At 44.1% G+C, this 22649-nt stretch overlaps 1 protein-coding gene across 1 annotated transcript in view; it reads right to left on the bottom strand.

The window, feature by feature from the left end:
- QRICH2 (glutamine rich 2) overlaps nt 1-22649 on the bottom strand; it is a 433653-nt gene that overhangs the window by 276390 nt on the left and 134614 nt on the right. The window contains exons 3-4 of the mRNA XM_086930698.1: nt 15906-15956; nt 15085-15186 (exon numbers count right to left, since the gene is read on the bottom strand). Coding sequence (XP_086786824.1) covers nt 15085-15186; nt 15906-15956 — 153 coding nt within the window. The remainder of the gene's footprint in view (nt 1-15084; nt 15187-15905; nt 15957-22649) is intronic.

Here is a 22649-nt window from a genome sequence, read left to right as displayed (position 1 = left end):
CCAGGCCACTCGCCTCCTGAAGCCCCCCAAAATCATCGACAGACTCCTCTATTTCACCCTCTTCAACCTCTTCTCTCTGATACTGTTCTTCCTCCAACAGTCTCTGCGCCTCTCTCCTCAAGCGTAACCTCGGTTGCGGCATCGCCACGCCGACAACTCTGGAGCTGGAGTCGAAGGAGGATCCGATGGTGGAATTGGCGCCGTACGAGGCCAAGAGGAAGGCCCACCAGACGGCGCTGGCGGCTCCCTAGACTGATTTGCATATGGCTGGGTCCAAACTGGAATGGCATGGTGAGCAAAAAAACGATGGATTTAGGCCCAGATCTCTGTACTGGGGTGAATGTATGACATTGTTCTGCATTCTGTCCATCAGTAAGTAAGTAAGTAAGTAAGTAATCTTTATTGTAGTGATTATTTAAAATCTTACAATATTACACATCTAAAACGAGAAAACAGTAAAAGCTATGTTCAAATATAAAAACACTTAAAATACCATTACATCGAATAAATTCATTTGGTTTCGTAGTAATTTACATATTAAAATTAATTATTCTCCTAATTTCTTTTTAACTGTCAATAAGAACTTTACAAAGGTAGCATTCAAAATTATATCACTCGATTGTAGGCACCTAATCAGGGCCTGCTTGCATGTCCTTATGCTGCGTTCATTAAAAGATAGCTTAAGCAAGTGAAGTAGTGTGGCTCACTGGTTAGAGGCGGCAGACCCGAGAGCAGAGGACGGCCCGGGACCAGGGTTTGATTCCCGGCACGGCAGGTTTCTGGACCAGGGTCAGCGGCCTCGATAATTCTCTTGCCTCGGTGCCCACTCTGATCAGTGTTCACACTCGGCAACTCTGGGCATTAGCTTGCCTCATCTTCACTATCGGCCCCACCAGACCGCCGGGGATGCCTGGTCTCACCCTGGAGATACCCATTAAGGGACCATCTCTCAGGGAAGCCAGGAAGGGTTTCGCAGCGGTCGAAGCGCCTTGGGACCCTCCGGGTAAGTAGTGCGCTATATAAATGCCTATACAAGCAATTCTCTTCTCTCCTGTAAGAGCTCCCGGCAAGTACATAATAGATGGAGGATATTCTCTTCACCGTTGTTACACAATCTACATATAGTTTGGGTTTCCGCTTTCTCCCACGGTGGAAGATGACACAGGCCAGGCAATATTCCAAATCTTGCTTTAAGGAGCACCTGTTTATTTCTTTCCGTCCAGGGTGTTTCCAAATATTGCTGTATTTCCTTTTTCTTGTACCCATCTATTATTGACCAGGCATGTTTTCTCTTTGTAAGGACCGCTTTATCATTTACAATGGATAGTTGGTTTGCAGTTTTATTAATTATTTTCTTAAACGATGCCTTGGTTATATTATTTTTCCCAAATAGGCGAGACTGCAAACTCCCTTATTGCTTCCTTAAGATAGTGCCATGCGGTAGAGTTTGCATTTTTATTTATCTCCCTCCATATTAGCTGTGATATTTAATTGTCATGATCATTTTTTATTCGATTACAGATTTTTATAAAGTGGCCCTTCCTTACATAGTGCTGTTTTGTTAGTCCAAACTCCAATCTTATTTGTACAGGTGACGCATTTGCTGGGAGATGAAAAAGGGCCCGATATGCTCTTGTTATAGCTTTGTTCAAGGTTTCAGTATCCTTGCCGATTGCTGCTTCACTACCATATGTGATGGTTGGTAGGAGTCTTGCTCCTATGACACTCAGGAGAGGACCATAAGTTAGGCTGGGAAGTGACTTCTGTACAATTCTGAACGCTGCAGTCAGTGCATTAGTCTTCCTTTGAATGTCCTTTTTTTGTAGCTGCTAATTACCCTTCTCATCGAATAGCACACCCAAGTATTTGTATGCCTCTACTTGTTCTAGTTGCGTTTCCTCCATGAACCATTTACTTTTGTATCTTGTCTTGATATTTTTATTTTTTGTAACTACCATGATCTTAGATTTTGTCTCTTTTATCACCATCCCGTTATCGTTTGCGTACATGTGAGTCCGAGTGATTAAGCGCTGTAGTCCTACTTTAGTGTGGCTTAACAGTATGACATCATCCGCATACAACAAGTTAGTGAGACGCTTATCAGCTAATTTCGGGGGGTGAGCATTTACATCGTCCAGTATTCTGGTTAGGTCTGCCAAAAACAGATTAAAGGGGAGGGGGGCTAAAACACATCCTTGTTTTAAGCCTTCATTTGCTGGAATCTCCTTAGATAGTGTTTGTCCATCCCCCATCCTCACCCTTACCCAAGTCTTGGTATATAAGAGGCGAATCAGCTTCAAAAGGGCTGCCGGAATTTTCATTTCCTCGAGTTTTTTCCATAGTACATTTCTATTGACACAGTCAAATGCAGATTTAAAATCAATAAAACATAGGTAGAGGGGTTGCTTAGCTCTGATTGATTTATCCATAAGCAGAGCTAGAACCATTATATTTGTTGTTGTCCCCAAGCCTTGTATAAAGCCTGTTTGGTTCATAGGCAGTAGCTTGCTTTCTCTGACCCATTGGGAGAGATTAGTCAACAAAATCCTGGCAAACAACTTGGCATCCGTGTCTTGCAGAGTAATCAACCTGTAATTTTCTGCAAGCGCCCAGTTTCCTTTTTTAAAGATTGGGGTGATTAAGGATCCTTGCCATGACTTGGGTACAACTCCTTTTTGAATGACTTCTCTATATAGTTTCTCTAAGTAAGTCGCCCATAGTTCCGGATTTTCTTTGTAAAGTGCGAACGGTATCCCATTTGGTCCGGGAGCACCGTCCTTCTGTTTTTTTATTAGCTTTATTATCTCCTCTTTTTCTACTTGTATGGGTGTGTCCGTATCGTTGTCATGAGAAGAGCTTTCCTTGTCCGTATCGTGTTTGCACCTGGGTTGCGTTTCCACTTGCCGTAACTGTGTATTATCCTGGTTTAGATGCTTCCTCAAAAACGTCTCCCATTCCTGCTCGGTTAATGGTGATGAGACCACATGCTTATTTGGTCTTGCAAGTCCGTTGATAATTTTCCAGAATTCCCTTGGATTCTTTTGCTTGCTAGCGTGGAATAGTTTTGCCCAAATTGCCTGTTTTGCTTAGTTTTTCTCGCTCCATATGAGTTTCTTCAGATTTTGATTTAGTAATTTCAGTTTTCTCAGGGTTTCTACTTTTATCACAGGTTTCTTTGTTAGCCTAGCCTAATAGTCCTATTTCGCTCTTTTTTCAATTTTACTATTGTGTATGGAAGGTTTATGTAGTTTTCCTTGTCCCTATTTTCTTCTTTCCACTTTGGGTTCTTTTTTGTTTGTGGTTGATTTTGCGTTTTGATCCTCTTCCCAGCGAAATTTTCCCACTGCTCTACCACTGTTTCTGATGTGGTGTCTTTAAAACAAAAGACTTTCCACCCCTTCATTCATTTCTTCTTTATTTCCAACATTCCAGAACAGTTTTTTATAATTAGTTGTTCCAATGGAGCCCTGGGCAGTTTGGTATGCTTTATTTGTATTCGTTCCGATATTCATTGTAATTATCTGCTGGGCGTGGTCACTCTCATTTACTTTGTGTAATTGATACGAGATAATGCTATGAAACATATATAATGAGGTCATAGTATAGTCAATCCTGAAAATAACTATATGCTGGTGGCACATCAGTTTTTAATCTACCGTTGAGAATTCGCAGTCCCATCGCTTCAACGTCATTGACGAATTGTATACCCATTCTGGTCGTAGTGGAGTTAGTCTCTTTCCCTAAGTCCTGCTGGGGAATTAGCCATTGGTGATTTTGCGATTGTGTTATGTCGTCTCTTGCATGGGAAGACATTAGGTTAAGATTAAAATCCCCAGTAATCAGGAAATCTGCTAACGGATCCTCCAACATTTTATTAATTAAAAAATTGTTCAAAGTTGAACAAGTTGTCACCCTACACGTATGAGTTGGCAGGATATATATGTTAATAAAACATAAAGATTTAGATTTTTGGTTATTTATTTTGTAGTTCAGTTTAACTATTAGGATGTTCGAACTACCTACTTCCACTTGCTCGTGGTATGCCTGTATGGTGTTAGAATTAAATATTGCCTGACCCCCACTTGCTCGGCCAAACCTTCGCTTTTTCTTTGCATTTTTGTAGTAGCCTGCGTATCCATGTAACAGGAATGGATTGGTTTCCCATGTTTCTTGTAACATAATAATCTGACATGGTCCCACTATAGAATCTATATGAGCATTCTGGATCTTACCTCCCAATCCATTAATGTTCCATGAACACATTGTTATTAGTTCCGTCTCATTGCTATTAACCGCATTCTGTCCATCAACTGTTCTTTTAGCATTTGTCACCCTGAGTGGTACAGGTATGCCCAGATGTGGGTCCCCAGCTCTCCATGCCACTGGAGTCAAGCTATCCTGGCTGATGAGGGCTGAAAGCCCGAAACTGGTCCTAGGATGACTGTTTCCAGGCCAGGGAGGACCTGGCCTGGCAGTTCCGGCTGGACTGTTCCCATTTGGCGCTGGGCCAAGACTGATTTGCATATGGCTGGGTCCAAACTGTAATGGCATGGTGATCAAAAAAACAATGGATTTAGGTCCAGATCTCTGTACTGGGGTGAATGTATGATATTGTTCTGCATTCTGTCCATCAACTGTTCTTTTTGCAGGGCACTCCATATATGGCGTCGAAAATCTCGGAGCCGGAAACTGCCATGACAGCGCCGTCGGCATAAAAGGCACAAAGGGTGCCTGGGCATAATGCTGAAGCATGCCTAAATTGAAGGCTAGCTGACCCATGGGAAGGTGATCCGGAGGGGGAGGCTGCCTTGGCAAACACGCCATACATAGCATTTAAAAAATGTGTAGGATCTGAACCCGGTGTAGGAAGTTGAGGATACGGAGCTGATCAGTATCCACAAGAGGAGCATCCGACGTCTGAACAGTCAGATCTACAGGCAGAGCCACAGGTCCAGTCTTGTGTACAGGAGAAGATTCATCCTGAACTGGTAAGTCCTCCAACTCCGGAGAGCCCCTCGGCGTTGACGCCCGCACCGGAGTACCTTTTGGAGAAGGAGATTTTTCAGGAGTCACGGGGGGAGATGGGAAAGGCGAAGGAGACACAAAGTCTTTTTGACGATATCGAGGAGCCGGAGAAGGTGATCTCGAAGTCTTTCCCCTCGATGAATGGTGCAGAGAGCCATGCCTCCTCTTCTTCTTGTGCTTCCTTGACTTCGAAGCATGCAAAGTCGATGACTTTGACTTCGATTTGGATCTTTTTCTCCCTCTTTTCTCCTTCCTTGCTTTTGCCATGAAAAGCTTGTCCTCCCGTTCTTTCAGAATCTTTGGGCTCATTTTACGACAGCAGGAATAGCCCTCCACATGATGGTCCAATGACAAACACAAAAGTACTAATCCTTGATCAATTTACATCATGTTCTGACAATGTGTACATCATCACAGAAGCACCTCTTTATATAAATGCAGACGTTTAAAAAAAAGGCATTAGAAAATCTCCGCTGCAGATAGAGTATACAATAAAGGGCTCTTTAAAAGATGGAATATACACACGGGCAGATTAATTTTCCAGGGAATCCTGTAGGCTATTCCAAAGGCATTTGGCTCCTCGTCACAATGGCGAAATATAAAAGAGCATTCCTAATCTGCTATAAAGAAGCTGACATTATTATCATCTTAAAACACCGAAACAGGCCATGGTGATTGCAATAACGCACAGGCCAATATCTCTGCTACACAATGACATTACGTTCTTAATAAAACATGGGCCTGGGAAAAAGTGAGTCAATTACAATACAGCTCATACATACATACTCTAAAGAGAGGTACCTTTGATTTAAAAACATTTATTTCTCTTAACGCAAAGATGATGGACATTTAAAGTATTTATAAGAAACACCATCCTCCATGAAACTCTGTCAAAGGTTCTCAAAAAGAATTAACACACAGTACAGTATCGAATATAAAAATGAAAAATAGCGAGGTAATCAGATGAAAAATAATTCTTATCATTTATTGGGGTTATAAAATAAGGCTATCCACTTTCTCTAATTTTGTTGCACATTTCTCTTGAACGCTTGGCGTTGCAATAAAAGTTGGTGGAAAGACTCATGGCTTTAAAATATGTGAAAAAGAATTTAAAATTCTACTGATACGAACAGAGTTGTGCTGTATTACGTCTACTAGCAGCTGCCCATTTAATCTCACCCAAGGCAGGCACACAGACAGGCTAAGTGCCCCATTATGCTCTATGTTGGTCTTCACTCTCACTGAACTCAAAATACTGGCATTTTTAACTAGTTATCTGACTGCATTGTAAATATTCTGAATAGATGAGTAATCTCAACACCCCCATTTATGTTCTTAATTTCTATTCTCTACATATGGCATATATGCTTCAAAAATTGTAAATAATTTAGCTCCTAGGTTATGAACACAGCGAGAACTTTAATCCTCACCATATTAAAAGAAACGGGTATTAAAAGAAGAGTAGGAAATAAAAGAGAATATGCTACATTCTTTTAAAAGCTATATGGGGTAGAACCAAGAAATTATTACATCATTGGTGGCTTTCTGAAGGACCTTAAGCTACCAGTTCTAACCCCACAGGAAACAGAGCAGTTACAAAACCCCATAATAACAGGCGAGATCAGAGAGGCCATTAACTACTTAGCACTTGATAAGGCACCAGGACCAGTTGGCATAGCTGCACATTTCCATAAGAGATGTTCCTCAATTATAATACCTCATTTGGCTAGCCTTTATAACCCCTTCAGAGAAATACGAGAAGTAACCCCTTCCACAAGGAAAATAAACCCAGGGAATCTTGTGCTCATATAAACCCATTGCTTTACTCAGTCGTGATCTAAAAATCTTCACTAAGATACTAGTGAAAAGAATAGAAAACATAATGCAAAAAAAAGGAGAGACCTAGACCGATGGGGGGGATATAATCGTTAGAAAAACAATAATATAAACCAAATACACCAGGTAGAGAAAGCCAACAAATTGTACATTCCTGTACTTATACTTGCCTTGATCAAGTGCATTTGTCATTCCTCAGACGTGTGCCACCTGGCCATGATGGATGCGGACTCAATTCCACATCAGCAATACTTATAAATTGTGACAGAACAGAATCCTTCGAATTATGGAGAAGGACATAAGCAGGATGCATCTGTTCCCTTTTTTTTTTACCCTGTCCATAAAACCATTGGACAAAACATTAGATAAAAAGTGGAGGCGCTGGAAATGCCCTTTGGGGGTATGATACATAAAATATACATCTTTGCAGATAATATTCTGTTAACAATTACTGACTCAGAAACATCAATACCAGTGATACTAGAATTTCTGGGAAATTATGGATAGAGTTCCTGGTTCAAGGTAAACCTAGATAAATCTGAAATGTTGGACATTGGCATATCTGAGAAAATCTCAGGAAAGCTCACAGACATTGCCCCATTTCAATGGGTAAATATATTCAAGGACTATAGAAGGCAAATTACTCATCGCTGTTGGCGAAAATCACCTCATCAGGAGGGAGCTCCTCTTTATATCATAAGCAAACACAAGGAGATGATGAACGGAGCGCTGACATTTTTCAGATATTCACCTCCAGTCACAGATCTGGGTTGAATCCATCATCATTCTTAGCTCACTTCACCACCTCAGTTCAGACACAGCTATATGCAAATCAGTCTTAACCCTGTGCCTCATGGGAACAGTCCAACCCGAACTGCCAAGCCAGGTCTTCCCTGAACCGAAAACAAGCATCCTGGGACCGGTTTCTGAGTAACACCCTTCATCAGCCAGGCTACCTTGAATCCAGTGGCAAAGTGAGCAAGGGACCCACGTCTGGGCATACTCTGCCAACTTAGGGCGAACAAAGCAAACACAAGGAGAGGATGAACAGAGCGCTGAAACTTTTCAGACACTCACCCCCAGTCACAGATCTGGGTTGAATCCATCATCATTCTTTAGCTCACTTCGCCACCTCAGTTCAGACCCAGCTATATGTAAATCAGTCTTGACCCCATGCCTCATGGGAACAGTCCAGCCCGAACTGCCTTTATATCCTGGCTGAGGTGAGCAGTAGCATTGTCATGTTGTTATGCAGATTTGTAGAGCACATTATCACCCAGAAAAGTATCCTGGAGCTGAGCAGGTGTGAGTTTAGCCACACCTAGGGCCTAGGGGGACTACTCAAAAAGCCAGGTCTTCAGCCTCTTGTGAGATTCAAGAAGTGAGGAGGAGTCTCTAATGTGTAGCTGCAGGTCATTCCACACTTTAGGAGCGATGTAGGAGAAGGCTTGACGGCCAGATCTGGTTTTCCGTATGTGTGGATTTGTGCAAATAGGAGTCTCGATGAACGGATGTGTTTGGAAGGTTTGTGAAAGCAGAAGGGATTGTTGATGTATGTTTGGCCAGTGTTGTGCAGTGCCTTAAAAGTGTAGATGAGAAGTATGAATTGTGCTCGTTTGTGAATGGGGAGCCGGTGGAGCTCCTTCAGGTTTGGTGTGATCTGAGTGTGGAGTGGGAGATTGAGAGTTGTTCTGGTCGACAAGTTCTGAATGGTCTGCAGCCTTCTGGTGAGTTTTTTGCTGATCTTGGTCTAGAGGGTACTCCTGTAGTTCAGCTTGCTTGTGACCAGGGTGTGCATTGGGTTTTTTGGGGTGTTGATTGGAAGCCATTTGAAAATCTTTCTCAGCGTCTTCAGGATCTTGATGATTGAGGCAGTGACAGCATTGACTTGGGTGGTCATGTTGAGTTTGTTGTCAGTGGTGAGCCAGAGGCTCTTGGCATGGGTAGCGGGATGGGGGTCCATCTTCGTTCTATTTGGCCACCAAGTGGAGTCCTACAGTGATGTGCTCTTCCAAAAGATCACTATTTTGGTCTTGTTGGTGTTCAGCTTTAGTCAGTGGGTCTTCATCCAGTGGGCGATTTCAGTCAAACAGGCATTGAACTGAACTGGGTACTGGGTGTCTTGCCCATGAGGGAGAGTTTGAGTTTTGCTCCTTCGGAGTAGGAGAGGATGTTGATGTTGTAAGAGCAGATGAGGCTGGCTAGAGGAATCATGTATGCATTAAAGAGGGTAGGGGTCAAGGAGGATTCTTGCGGATCTCTGCAGATGAGGTCGCGGACATCCAAGCAGTATGATGCCAGGCTTTTATCAAAAAGGGGGGAAGAGGCTATTGATAGGGCTTTTCTAATAGGTCCAGCGTACTTGCCCAAATAACAGTGGAACAAAGGAGTGGTACGCAGTTCCTAGGTGAAGTAATAGTCACCACTAAGGAGTAGAGTAGAGGTTCCTGCACCTAACACAGAGAACACACTACCCTCCTTCTATTTTTTACCCTAGGTAAGGTACCCATATGAATAAAGTATCACAGAGGAATCCTTAACCTATTTTAATCCACTACACCTACATCTACATCAGACTAGGCCCCCTCACCCCCACTGCACCCTTACGGCACGGAACAAAAGATCTCAGAAAAAGAGCCCCTTTAAGGGTGCCCGTTGGGCATTGCAGCGCCGGCCCAACGAGGAGCAGGCTCAAATGATGAAGCATGACACCTAGCTTGCTGGGTGTGTGAGACCCTAGTTCCACAAGGAGGAATTCCCCTCCTCCTCACCTCTGTTTCACTTTCTCCATCAGACACTCCGGTCTAGGTGGTTTTAGGTGACTATTACTTCACCTAGGAACTATGATGCCAGGCTGACAGACTGGTTACTTCCAGTCAGGAAGAAGCAGATCCATTGGAGTGCATGTCCTTGAATTCGGATGTCGTTAAGGCATTGGACGAGGAGGGGGTGGGGAACTGTTTTGAATGCTGCAGAGAGGTACAGGAGGATGACGGCTGCCATGTCTCCTCTGTCCAGAGTCATGCGGATATCATCTGTGGTGGTGAGGAGGGCAGTTTTGGTGCTGTTGTTTGAGCTGAACCCAGACTGATTGGTTTTACGGAGTTGGAGGTCGTTGAGGTATTCAGTGAGGTGTCTGTTAATGATTTTCTCTATGACCTTGGCTGGTGATTGTAGCACAGAGATTGGTCGGTAGTTGGAGAGTGTTGAAGGGTCTGCAGAGGGTTTCTCCAGCAAACGGGGGACAGGTGCATGTTTCCAAGTATCTAGGAAGGTCACAGAAGAGGTGGATGCATTCAGAATTGGTGTGAGCACGGGACTGAAAGGTTGCAGCCCTTTAAAGAAGGTATGGTGGAGGCAGGGGTAGGATGATGCGCCCCTGAGTGGATGGACTTTATAGTAGCAGCAGTTTTCTTCTAGGGTGATGACAGGCCCTGTGGTTTTTATTGGTTCTTTGGATAAGGTTCGTAGATATCTGGTGAGGTTGTGGGGTCCTGTTGCAAGCTGAAGCTGCTATAAATGGTGGTTATTTTGTTTCTGAACACTTGAGAGAGATTGTTGCAGAGGTACTACGAGGGGGTGATCGAATTGGAGGCGGCCAATGGTGGGGTGAAATCTTTCACAATGGTGAAGATTTCTTTGCATCAGTTGGTGCTAGCATTGATGCTGTATGCCAAAGTGGGGCATTTGGTGGGCTAGATCATTTGGTGGGCTAGATCATTTGGTGGTAGTGTTAAGGTGGACTTGAACGTGGTCCTGTCTGCATTATTCTGACTCATTCTCCGTTTGCACTCCAGTTATTTGCAGTGGTGTTTCATCAGTCTGAGTTCCTCCATGTACCTTCTGAAAATAAATATATCCCTAGCAGGATCTGTGTGATATAAATAGAGCTGCGGGGCTTCTTGATCTTGGGATGTAAAAAAACAGAATAGCTCAGAAAATACACTGCACTAAAATGGAGCAGGGACTAGACCTTTCCATTCTGAACACCGCGTATACAGCTGCTCAGTTAATAATATCTTTTGAATGTAAAATATACTGGGTACAAATTGACAAAACCTTTATGGAATGCCCCCTATTCTACCTTTTGTAGATCGCTAGAAATTACAGACTGGCAAATACATATGTGTCCAGGAATTAGGGTTTGGGAAAAAATTTCAAGGAACACAGAAATTACAACATTTACGTCTCAATTCACCCCAAAAACATGACAATCCTGAGTTTCCGCAAAACACATAAGATGATGGATGGAATGTTGCACAATGGCAAAACATTCACCCCCAGTCACAGATCTGGGTTTATCCATCGTTATTTTGCTCACCAACCCACCCCAGTTCAGACATGGCCATATGCAAATCAGTCTTGACCCTGTGCCTCATGGGAACAGTCCAGCCCGAACAGCCAAGCCATGTCTTTCCTGGACCTGAATCAAGCATCTTAGGACCGGTTTCTGGCTATCAGCCGTCTTCAGCCAGGATAGCTTGATTCCAGTGGCTTAGTGAGCACGGGACCCACGTCTGGGCATACCCTTCCCACATAGGGTGAACAGCAAAACACATAAGATGATGAACGGAATGTTGCACAATGGCAAAACATTCACCCCCAGTCACAGATCTGGGTTTAATCCATCGTTATTTTGCTCACCAAGCCACCCCAGTTCAGACATGACCAAATGCAAATCAGTCTTGACCCTGTGCCTCATGGGAACAGTCCAGCCCGAACTGCCAAGCCATGTCTTTCCTGGACCGGATTCAAGCATCCTAGGACCGGTTTCTGGCTATCAGCCGTCTTCAGCCAGGATAGCTTGACTCCAGTGGCTTAGTGAGCACGGGACCCACGTCTGGGCATACCCTTCCCACATAGTGTGAACAGCAAAACACATAAGATGATGGACGGAATGTTGCACAATGGCAAAACATTCACCCCCAGTCACAGATCTGGGTTTATTCCATCGTTATTTTGCTCACCAAGCCACCCCGGTTCAGACATGGCCATATGCAAATCAGTCTTGACTCTGTGCCTCATGGGAACAGTCCAGCCCAAACTGCCAAGCCATGTCTTTCCTGGACCGGAATCAAGCATCCTAGGACCGGTTTCTGGCTATCAGCCAGCCGTCTTCAGCCAGGATAGCTTGACTCCAGTGGCTTAGTGAGCACGGGACCCACGTCTGGGCATACCCTTCCCACATAGGGTGAACAGCAAAACACATAAGATGATGGACGGAATGTTGCACAATGGCAAAACATTCACCCCCAGTCACAGATCTGGGTTTAATTCATTGTTATTTTGCTCACTAAGCCACCCCAGTTCAGACATGGCCATATGCAAATCAGTCTTGACCCTGTGCCTCATGGGAACAGTCCAGCCCGAACTGCCAAGCCATGTCTTTCCTGGACCGGTATCAAGCCTCCTAGGACCAGTTTCTGGCTATCAGCCGTCTTCAGCCAGGATAGCTTGACTCCAGTGGCTTAGTGAGCACGGGACCCACATAGGGTGAACAGCAAAACACATAAGATGTTGGACGGAATGTTGCACAATGGCAAAACATTCACCCCCAGTAACAGATCTGTGTTTAATCCATCGGTATTTTGCTCACCAAGCAACCCCAGTTCAGACATGGCCATATGCAAATCAGTCTGGACCCTGTGCCTCATGGGAACAGTCCAGCCCGAACTGCCAAGCCATGTCTTTCCTGGACCGGATTCAAGCATCCTAGGACCGGTTTCTGGCTATCAGCCGTCTTCAGCAAGGATAGCTTGACTCCAGTGGCTTAGTGAGCACGGGACACACGTCTGGCCATACCCTTCCCACATAGTGTGAACAGCAAAACACATAAGATGATGGACGGAATGTTGCACAATGGCAACACATTCACCCCCAGTCACAGATATGGGTTTAATCCATTGTTATTTTGCTCACCAAGCCACCCCAGTTCAGACATGGCCATATGGAAGTCAGTCTTGACCCTGTACCTCATGGGAACAGTCCAGCCCGAACTGCCAAGCCATGTCTTTCCTGGACCGGAATCAAGCATCCTAGGACCGGTTTCTGGCTATCAGCCGTCTTCAGCCAGGATAGCTTGACTCCAGTGGCTTAGTGATCACGGGACCCACGTCTGGGCATACCCATCCCACATAGAGTGAACAGCAAAACACATAAGATGATGGACGGAATGTTGCACAATGGCAAATCATTCACCCCTAGTCACAGATCTGGGTTTAATCCATTGTTATTTTGCTCACCCAGCCACCCCAGTTCAGACATGGCCATATGCAAATCAGTCTTGACCCTGTGCCTCATCATCTTGTGTGTTTTGCTGTTCACCCTATGTGGGAAGGGTATGCCCAGACGTGGGTCCCATGCTCACTAAGCCACTGGAGTCAAGCTATCCTGGCTGAAGACAGCTGATAGCCAGAAACCGGTCCTAGGATGCTTGATTCCGGTCCAGGAAAGACATGGCTTGGCAGTTCGGGCTGGACTGTTCCCATGAGGCACAGGGTCAAGACTGATTTGCATATGGCCATGTCTGAACTGGGGTAGCTTGGTGAGCAAAATAACGATGGATTAAACCCAGATCTGTGACTGGGGGCGAATGTTTTGCCATTGTGCAACATTCCATCCATCATCTTGTGTGTTTTGCAATCCCGAGTTTCCGCCAACTAAAGAAGGAAGTAACTTTAAACAATGGAAAGATGGGGATTTTAGGATGATCAGAGACTATTCCACAAAGGTAAAAGTCAAAGCACTAGAGGAATGCAAAGCAGACTTTACCATAAAGGGTAACAAAACGTTATAATACATCCATTTCAAATCTAGCGGAAGCAGGCACAAGGGAATTAAACTTTGAAAGATTATTCACCACATAAGACCTGACAAAATGTTGATATCTAACATCTACACAACCCCTTTCCAGTACTGGCAACCCCCCACTATGGACATACATAAAAACCAGGAACAGAGCATTAGGCAAGGAGATACCAGTAGAGCAATGGCAAATATTGTGTATGGCAAAACTAAGCAAAGGCAAATTGCTGCGTAAAACAGAAAGAACTTCTTTACAAAATCATTTTTAATTGGTAAGGGAGGCCTAGTAGATTACACAAAATGTTTCTGGGAGTAGATGATCATTTCTGGCGCCAAAGTGTAAACATGGGGGACATTCATAAAGGACAATGAAATGTCACATAGAACTTTTATATATTGGTGGAGTTCTTCCATCCTAACTACATATTGGAAAGAAATGGTGGGTCACAGTATGAAAGTTATTGAATTTCGTATGCCAGGAGATCCGGCAATAATTGTATTTGGACTGAAACTGAAGGGGTTGGAAGACATCACAAACGAGGGCTGGACTTTGATATCCAATGTGTTGTTAGCATCTAAATTGGAATAGGAACGAAATTGAAATGTACTTCATTGCCAACATAGTAGACTTGTCCAGAAGGCTGTGGACAATTTAGGCGACGGGAATGCTCACCAGGCACGCAAATGGAAGCAGCTGGTAGACTATTTGCAGACTCAACCACCACGTGTCTCCTATCCTTGCACCTGCATATGCTCAAACTTAATTGGGATCCTTGACCAAACCACCAAATACAAAGAAAGCAGTAAAGGAACAGTACAAAGAACTATCAGCTCCTAGGGGATCTGTTATTAAAAGTATTGATACATGCTCATGAGTTGACAAAATTATGACCAAAGTGAGGCATCAGTACAGAATACCGTTGGGCTTTGCTGGAGGGGAGAGGGTGTGAAGTTGGGATTCGTGAACCAAGTTTATTGTATTGATCAGTGATACTGTAACACATGACTTCTTACAATTAGAAAACTCAATCTGTTCAATAAGTATTGAAATGAATAACTTATGTTGAGAAAAAATGCTAAATAATGTTAAAAACCAGCATTAACAACCCCTAAACGATAAAAGCTCAATAGTTACTGCATGTGCTTAGAATCTGAGGGATACACAGATGACAAGGGACTAAAGAGAGGTTAAAGCTCATCAAATCTTGACCAATGGAGGTCGCGGATATACGATTGTCCAGTCAGCTGTGCTGCCTGCTTAGAATATGGAAGAAACACAGTTGACAAGTGACTGATGGTAAGTTAAAGCTCATCGACCTCTTGACCAATGGCGGTCATTGGAATATGGCTGTTCAGCCTGCTGTCTCCTACACCTGACCAGTTCGTTTGTCCTTCAGTTTAAAGCAATATTTTACCCACCGAGCGACTCTTCACCAAAGTGTCATGCAGGACCTCCCACTCCACCATTTTCTTCATTTCTTCTGGCCCAGGGAATTGCTTGAGCTTCTCTTCCATGTCTCTCTGTGCAAACAGATGGCAAGAGGAAAGAATAAAGTAACAAAGAATCAGAATTGCAGGTCACACATTGTACAGCCAGAGAAAGCAGTAACATGCTATTATGGGTCCTACAGAGTACATGTAGAGGGCAAGAAGATGCCCTCACAAGAATACACACTGCACACATACAGCAAAAAACAACACTCCATCACAAACACTGCACATCTACATAGAGGGAAAGCATGCTACCACTGGACAGACACTGCACACCTAGAGGAGATGACAACAAGGCAACACACGACCTATAAATCAATATGTGCTGCAACCCTGCATCCCAGTAATCTCTCTGCATGCATAGAGTGGCAGCATGCCAACACATGGACACACACTTCACATATACAGGGAGCAACAACATGCCAGCACACAACACACACTGCATATCTAGAGTGAACAACATGCTATCACAAGGGGAAACAAAATACGTCGGGTCGAAACCATAACTTGGCATCACAACACGTAGGCAACACTGTGTGCTTTGAAAGGACATCTACTTCACATCTACAGGAGGTACGACATGCAATAACAGTAAAAGAACTGTACATCAACTAGAAGGTGTACAAGATACACAATAACCAGTTAGAGAAAAATAACACATGCACTCTCAGGACAAGCACAGTTTATGTACACGAGGCTACAGCATTCCCTCAGAAAACAATGGGACTTCACAACTCTTTTGGACATACTATTGCTTGTTGTACTGTTTCTGCTTCCTGCTGCATCTTCTGCTGATGTGGCTGTAAAAAGAAACATGAAAGAGAAAGGTCAGGCAATGGGCAGTATGAGTCCTCTTTAGTCCATGGGTGCGCCAGCGTGAATATACTACAATGAATGCAAAGGTGGATGACATAGCATATCGCTAGTTGATTACAATGGAAAAGAAAACCAAACCAGACATTTTCTTACATGCCCTAGAGCATGTTGTTTGTGTGTAGTATGGGACACACGGATATCATAATATTGCATAAGAAGGTGAAGATAATGTTGCAGGCATTGATAGCTCTACTTTTTAGGATGTAACAGAGATAAACTGGACTATGCCTTCCTTAAACAGTGCTTGAGTAGGGGTCGGGAGTATCCTGTCAATGTCACACATGTGATTTTTTGTGATTGTAAGAGATTTTTTTCAAAGCTTCATGAAGTGATCCATTGGTTATGTCACAAGGACCTCTAGGTTTTTCCTGGTGCGGATCATTGTGGTTGACTGCTGGACCATAGTGGCTGGGCTATGGTGGTTGGGCGACGACGCGTGGGCAAAGTACATAGGGCCCGATGTAGGTCGGTCGGTAACGGCCGAAAATCGGTATTTTCGGCCGTTACCGACCGGTATACCTGAAATGGTATGTAGGGGCACAATTTTACAGAATCAGTAAATTTATCGATTCGGTAAATTTACCGTTTCTGTAAAATATCGAATCGGTATTTTTACCGATTCGGTAATTCCCCGATGTAGGTGGGACTCTTCAGAGTCCCAGAAGCCTTAACGAATCGGTATTTTACCATCAAATCCAATTTGATGGTAAAATACCGATTCAGGTGTGCATGTACATGTGTGCATGCACACCTATGCCATGTGACAGGCAGACCTGCCCTTAGGGCAGGTATGCCTGCCAGATGGCACCCGTGCCTGTTTTGTGGGTGCCAGAGGGTGTCAAAGTGACACCCCCTGCACCCTTGTGTGAATCGGTATTTACCGATTCGGTAAATACCGAATCGGTAATGACCATTCATTCCTATGGGCTTTGAATGACCATTCATTCCTATGGGCTTTGAAGCCCATAGGAATGAATGGGCATTACCGATTCTGTATTTACAGAATCGGTAAATACCGATTGTTAAAGATTCGGTATTTCAACATCTGGATATACCTACATATCCACACTTTAGATTTACTGATTTTTAATTACCGAATCGGTAAGATTCGGTAATTAAAAATCGGTAAATCTAATTTACCTACATCTGGCCCATAATTCCTGTTTAAAGTTCGCCCAGAACTGCAAGGGTCCTACTGGGCATAATTTTAAGACACTACAGGCAGGAAAGCGGCACCCAAAGTAGCTTGCAGTCTCCTGCTTGCTGAGGCGGCCTTATCCTTTAATCCTGGAGCTGATGACTTTCTTTTGCCACTGATGGATACAGAATCGCACTTGAGAGCACGACTGGTGCACCAACAATATGCAATGAGTACCTACACTGCTGACCATAACTAGCAGTTGAGCCCACTATATGTGAACCGTACGCAAACTACGTGAGCCATATATATTGAGCACTAGTTCCTAATGATAATGTCTTGACTGCCTTAACTGTTGGACCGCCATATCTGTTTGCGTTACCTATTAATAATATATTCTTAAACTATTTTATATCATTGGAGTGCATTGAATGCACTGTAGTACAGGGTGCAGCGAAGCACAGGGAAGAGCATAACACCACCCAAAAGCACCCTTATTCAATTTTAAAAATTAAAAACAGACTAGATCGACAAAACTCAAAACAAACAGGGATAAAAATGTGGGAAAGAAGAAATCCAGTTTCTCTTGGCATGCTTTCACCATGCTCAGGAGTTCAAAAACGAGCGCTACCCTGCATAGCAGGGCTATGATGGAAACATGGCTACTCTCAGATCAGTCGAGAACTTAGGCTCTATTAGAGGGAGCTACTATGATCTCCAGTCCTAACACTACTTGGGCTACAGCAATCACCTCCACACCTGACTCTTCCCAGGTGCCTGACACAAAAACAAAACATCAACTGACAGGAAAAAGGTTTGTCCAGGAAGAATATTCCAGAGTACTATGGAGCCATTCTTCAAATGGGCTCTAAGGCAGCCGCCTGAATACTCAACTCCGTGCCTGGCTCTCCTGATGCGGAATGTACACTTCCGAATAAGGCTGTTTTACTTGGGAATTCTATTGGGTTGCATACACGATGATAGAGCAGACTCTGTCTGTGTTTGCGAGGAAAGTTGTGGTACCAATAAAGCCAGCCTTATTTACGTCTCAATCGAGAGTTCTGTCACTGGTGGAGCCCAGGAGACTCTTCGGGGTTTGGAAAGCATAGTAGGACAAAAGGACGACCTGGTGGACAAGAAGCCTCTGGTCAATTTCTCAGTTAATTTGCTCAAACTGGTGGTAGAGAAATACATACATGCCCAATGAAGAGTCAACAAACAGACACAAATTAATGAAAAACTCATTTGGCTTCCAGGTCTTAGAGGCAATGAATGTTGTCTCTAAAATGATGGATAACCTCTCTTTATCTACACCTGCCCAGCTTCAGAAAGCCAACTGCAGCTCATAGAGCTGTGGAAGGGAGTGGAATTACAAAACAAGTGCCTTATGTCTTGGAGTTTGGCCCAAAGCAGTGTCTTTTCCCTGATCTGTTGAAACCTACTCATCTTATTCAAGAACTAAGGACATTACCAAAGAGATCAGACTTTTACCAATTCAGTTGGCAAACTGGCTCACTAACGATAATCAGGACACTAAAGGGCCTGTTCCAGAAACGTGGGTACAGGACATGCCTACCACTGTGAAAGGCTTCCTTTGATAAATCCGCAGTCAAATGATGTTCATGGAGAGAGTGCATTAGTTCAAAGATAAAATACGGTTGAAAAGGGACTGCTAAGGGCCACGGAGTGTGAATGGATGCCAGAAAAGGCAAGATCGTGAACAAACATCCATTGACACATCAAAGTTTTTTATCTTGGGCAGTCTAAAAGGCAATGGGACACAGTAAAAGTCAGCGCTTGAATAGGCAGTGGAGGCTGTTGTAGACGGATTGCCTACTGGAGAAGAATGTATAACAACATGTAACAAAAAAAGATGAGGAACTTGTTCAAGCTAAATTATTAGGCAAAGCACATCACAAGCCGAAAGCAAGTATCACATTGCAGGCAAATAGCCCTGCAACAACCAAACAAGTATTTCCCATACTACGGCCTGTAAATTGGAAGCTAAGCTAGAGTGCCATGGTGTGCATCCAAAATGACATCAGTAAGTCAGTGTACGGCCTGATTTGTAGCCTCTGACCAACTACTTCCTGGAACCTCAGCAGGTACATGCTCTATAGTCGGGCATAAACAGTAACAAAATACCACAGATGCTCTTTGGAGCATGATAGTTAGGCAACAAGGACAAACAAAGGCAATTACAAACTCTCCCCGTCCCTGAGAAGGCCCCATGTGAACACCTCCGAAGTGCTGGGGTTCAGTCCAAGAGCCTCAATACAGACTACTTGAGAAGAGCATCCAATCTAAATGTTCTGGTACAAATTTAATTTTCTCTCCTGCCCCGTGTGATGAGAGGCAGGGGGGATGTGCTTTGAATGATGGATATATTATGGGGGCTTACGACCATTTAAAACAGGATCTGACCCCCATTTAGGTTTCACACGGTTCGCATAACCTCCTAAATATGTCCGTGTCAGTCAACTAGACAAATATCGTGAGGTCCTCAACATCCTTGTTTCAATTGGTATATTTTTGTACGATTGCGTACAAGTTAATGTTAAAGAGACTTTTAAAGCGCACGAAAACCCTGGGGTGTCTTGGCACTACAAGTAATAAGATAACTAGGATTTTCTGGGAGGCTACAGAGCACTGTAAAATCATGTAGGCCCACAGCAAGTGGTTCGAAAATTTAGGGATCAATGTTGTAAAGGTGCTTGCAAAACCAAACTGCCCTTAGCTCCGACAATGCAGGTAGAAAGGTAGATCTATAGAGCAGGAGGTTGATCAATAGAAATGACCCAGATACTAGTGTTGTGGATGACGACTTTAACACAAAAGTAAACTGTCACTGGCCCAACAAAAATAGAATAGTGACCAAGTGTAGAGATGACCTCATGGAAGGAGAATGGCTGGAAGGAAAGAAAATGAAGATGTCCTGAAGAAGCAAAAAAGAAATACATAGATCTCTTCTGGCCGTTAGTGCAGAAAACAGGAAAACGATACTGCCCCTCTACTCCTCCGCCATAAACAAGCTGCCACAAACTATCAGTTATGTCATGTCATGGCCTGGCGACAGCAGTGCTTTAAATGGGCAGGTACTGTCTGGTACTGAGCACCTGCACTTCTTTAATTTGAACGGGAGAGAATCTGCACCTCTCAGGATTGCTGCAATACATTTCATGGGGGTGTACCGGCACTTCCCAGGAGCAAGCAAGTACTCAAAATAGTAAGTACCTGCACTTCTATATTTCCATTTAAAGCCCTGGCCGTCAGTAGACACCCATCATAGATGATGTGCAGTTTGGTAGTACCCCTGCCCAAGGCTTTAAGTTGGATGAAAAAACTGGGGGGTCTCTCAAGGGGACGTGGTCAATGTAATTAGGGGCGTGGCTTAAAAACACAAGTAAGCTAAAAATGTGTGCTTAGCATAGTGTGCTGTCCCACTGGTATTTTGCTGTTTCTGTCATTGCATCCAGATATATGATACAACAAGCAACATCATACCTACAAGTCAGGACTATTGGCTTTGTCAATGATTGTTAGTTGCATGCATAAATGAGCAGCAATTATGACTTGTATTAATATTGAAAAAGCTTCCAATTAAAGCCCTGGTGACACCACGACAATGTTGCTACTCCTGAGTTTCAAAAAGAGAAGGGAAATCCAGAGAGAAAATGACTCTCTTTAAAGGATTTCCCTTCCACTATAATGCTCGAAAAAACACGGACCGCCTGTGCCAGGGCACAAAACAGAGCCCGATATAGACCCGTTTCGAGGCCTCCTTAAAAAAAACTGCCGGTGCTCAGACCCAAAGGCACTGCATGCTAATGTAAGAAACGTGTGTGCTGGGGAAGTTCGGTGAACATTGCTTCACGAGCTGTATTTGTAAAGCAGCTTTTTGAAGCCCGTACCAATCATGTTTCCACAGAAATTAGTGGTGTTTTAAATTTGTATTCCAAAGGGGCAAAAAACACTGGCTTTATCTTTTTATTTTTGTTCACTGTACTCGACATAAATATACCAACCAGTTACCAGGGCGATAAAAGGCTGGCCAGGTAGCAGCAACCCTACTCCGAAAGTAGACTCGCATTGCAGCAGGAAATACGCCATTGGACTAAAGGCCATAACGAGTGAATTATATCCACGAACAGAATGACTCGATAATTTCCGTTCAGTCCACCTGCTGTAACCTGCTCATTTTCGCTCCCGTCGGCTGCAGCTTCCCGTCAGCGCTGGCTGCTGGCCGAGCAGGCCCCCGGTAGACCTCCCGCCGCTTTTCTACGGGCTTTATCCCCGCAAGGGAGCGCTCGCGCTGCTCTTCTCACAAGGGACCACTCGTCCTCGTGCGCACAAAACACGGCTATCCCGGCCTCACTCTCCCTCTGCGGCCTGAGCACAACGAGCCGGGGTATTTTAGGTGCTCTCCTCAGACGGTAACAGTCTCAGTCTCTATTTACAGAGGTGGCCTGAGCCGACCTCAGAGAGAAAATCGGGAGGTTTCAGGGCACACAATTCCATCCGGGGGGTGGGGGTAGTAACGTAGCCAGTGTGTCATGGACCTCAGTGCTAGGAAGGAAATTGCCGCCACGCCCCCCCCCCCCTCCTGAATTGTAAAATACATTAATAATCAGGGTTCAGTGGACCCCTCAGGCCTCTGGGCCCTGGTCCCACTGCACCTGGCGCACCAACGGAGGCTACACTCCTGACACGTCGACAGATGTCACGTTGAAAGCGTCATGTCTGATACCAGAAGCCTTGCCTGCCCTATGAGCCAACAGTGGTTCACAAGCTCGGATGCTTGAATCTGCCCTAACCCTGCTAAAAGCAACAAACACTGGCAATGCCAATAGGTTTGGCTTATTAATGAATTTTGCTTTATGTCATTGATTGGTTTCTTTCGGCACCCTAAGTCATCCACTTGGTCACTCATCTTGCACTCATTCATTCTTATTTATCTATCTACTGGCTCATACGTTTTACCTCCCGCCATGTGACACATCTGCAATAAAACACACACATACACACACTCAACAGCCATATGCAAGATACATTTAAAAGAATACATATGGAGAACAGAAAAGATGCTCCTGTGTAAACACAGCAGGCATATGCTTGCGATAATGAAACTAAACATAGCAGCAGGTGTTCGTCTTGCAGAGATATTGTAAATAGTCTATCCATCAATCTATCTTAACGTTCCAGCATGGTCGCCACATTTAGAATCAGCGTGTTGCCCATCTTGGAAAGGTAAAACAATGATGCAGCATTTTAGAATGGTCTCTTGGCTTAGAGGAAGTGGCCAGATGGGATGCAGTGTACTACCGATGAAATGAGTAACCCATTAGCATTGCCTGGAAACCTATAGTATACTCTAAGCAGGGCTTTAAGTGGGATGAAAAAACTAGGGGATCTCACAAAGGGGTGTGGCCTACGTAATTAAGGGCATGGCTTAAAAACACCTAAGCTAAAAGCCTGAGCT

This window comes from Lissotriton vulgaris, chromosome 7 (assembly GCF_964263255.1).
Source record: "Lissotriton vulgaris chromosome 7, aLisVul1.2, whole genome shotgun sequence".
Taxonomy (NCBI): Eukaryota; Metazoa; Chordata; class Amphibia; order Caudata; family Salamandridae; genus Lissotriton; species Lissotriton vulgaris.
The sequence above is the reverse complement of the archived record's forward strand: the minus strand, read 5'-3'. Positions and strand labels throughout refer to the sequence as shown.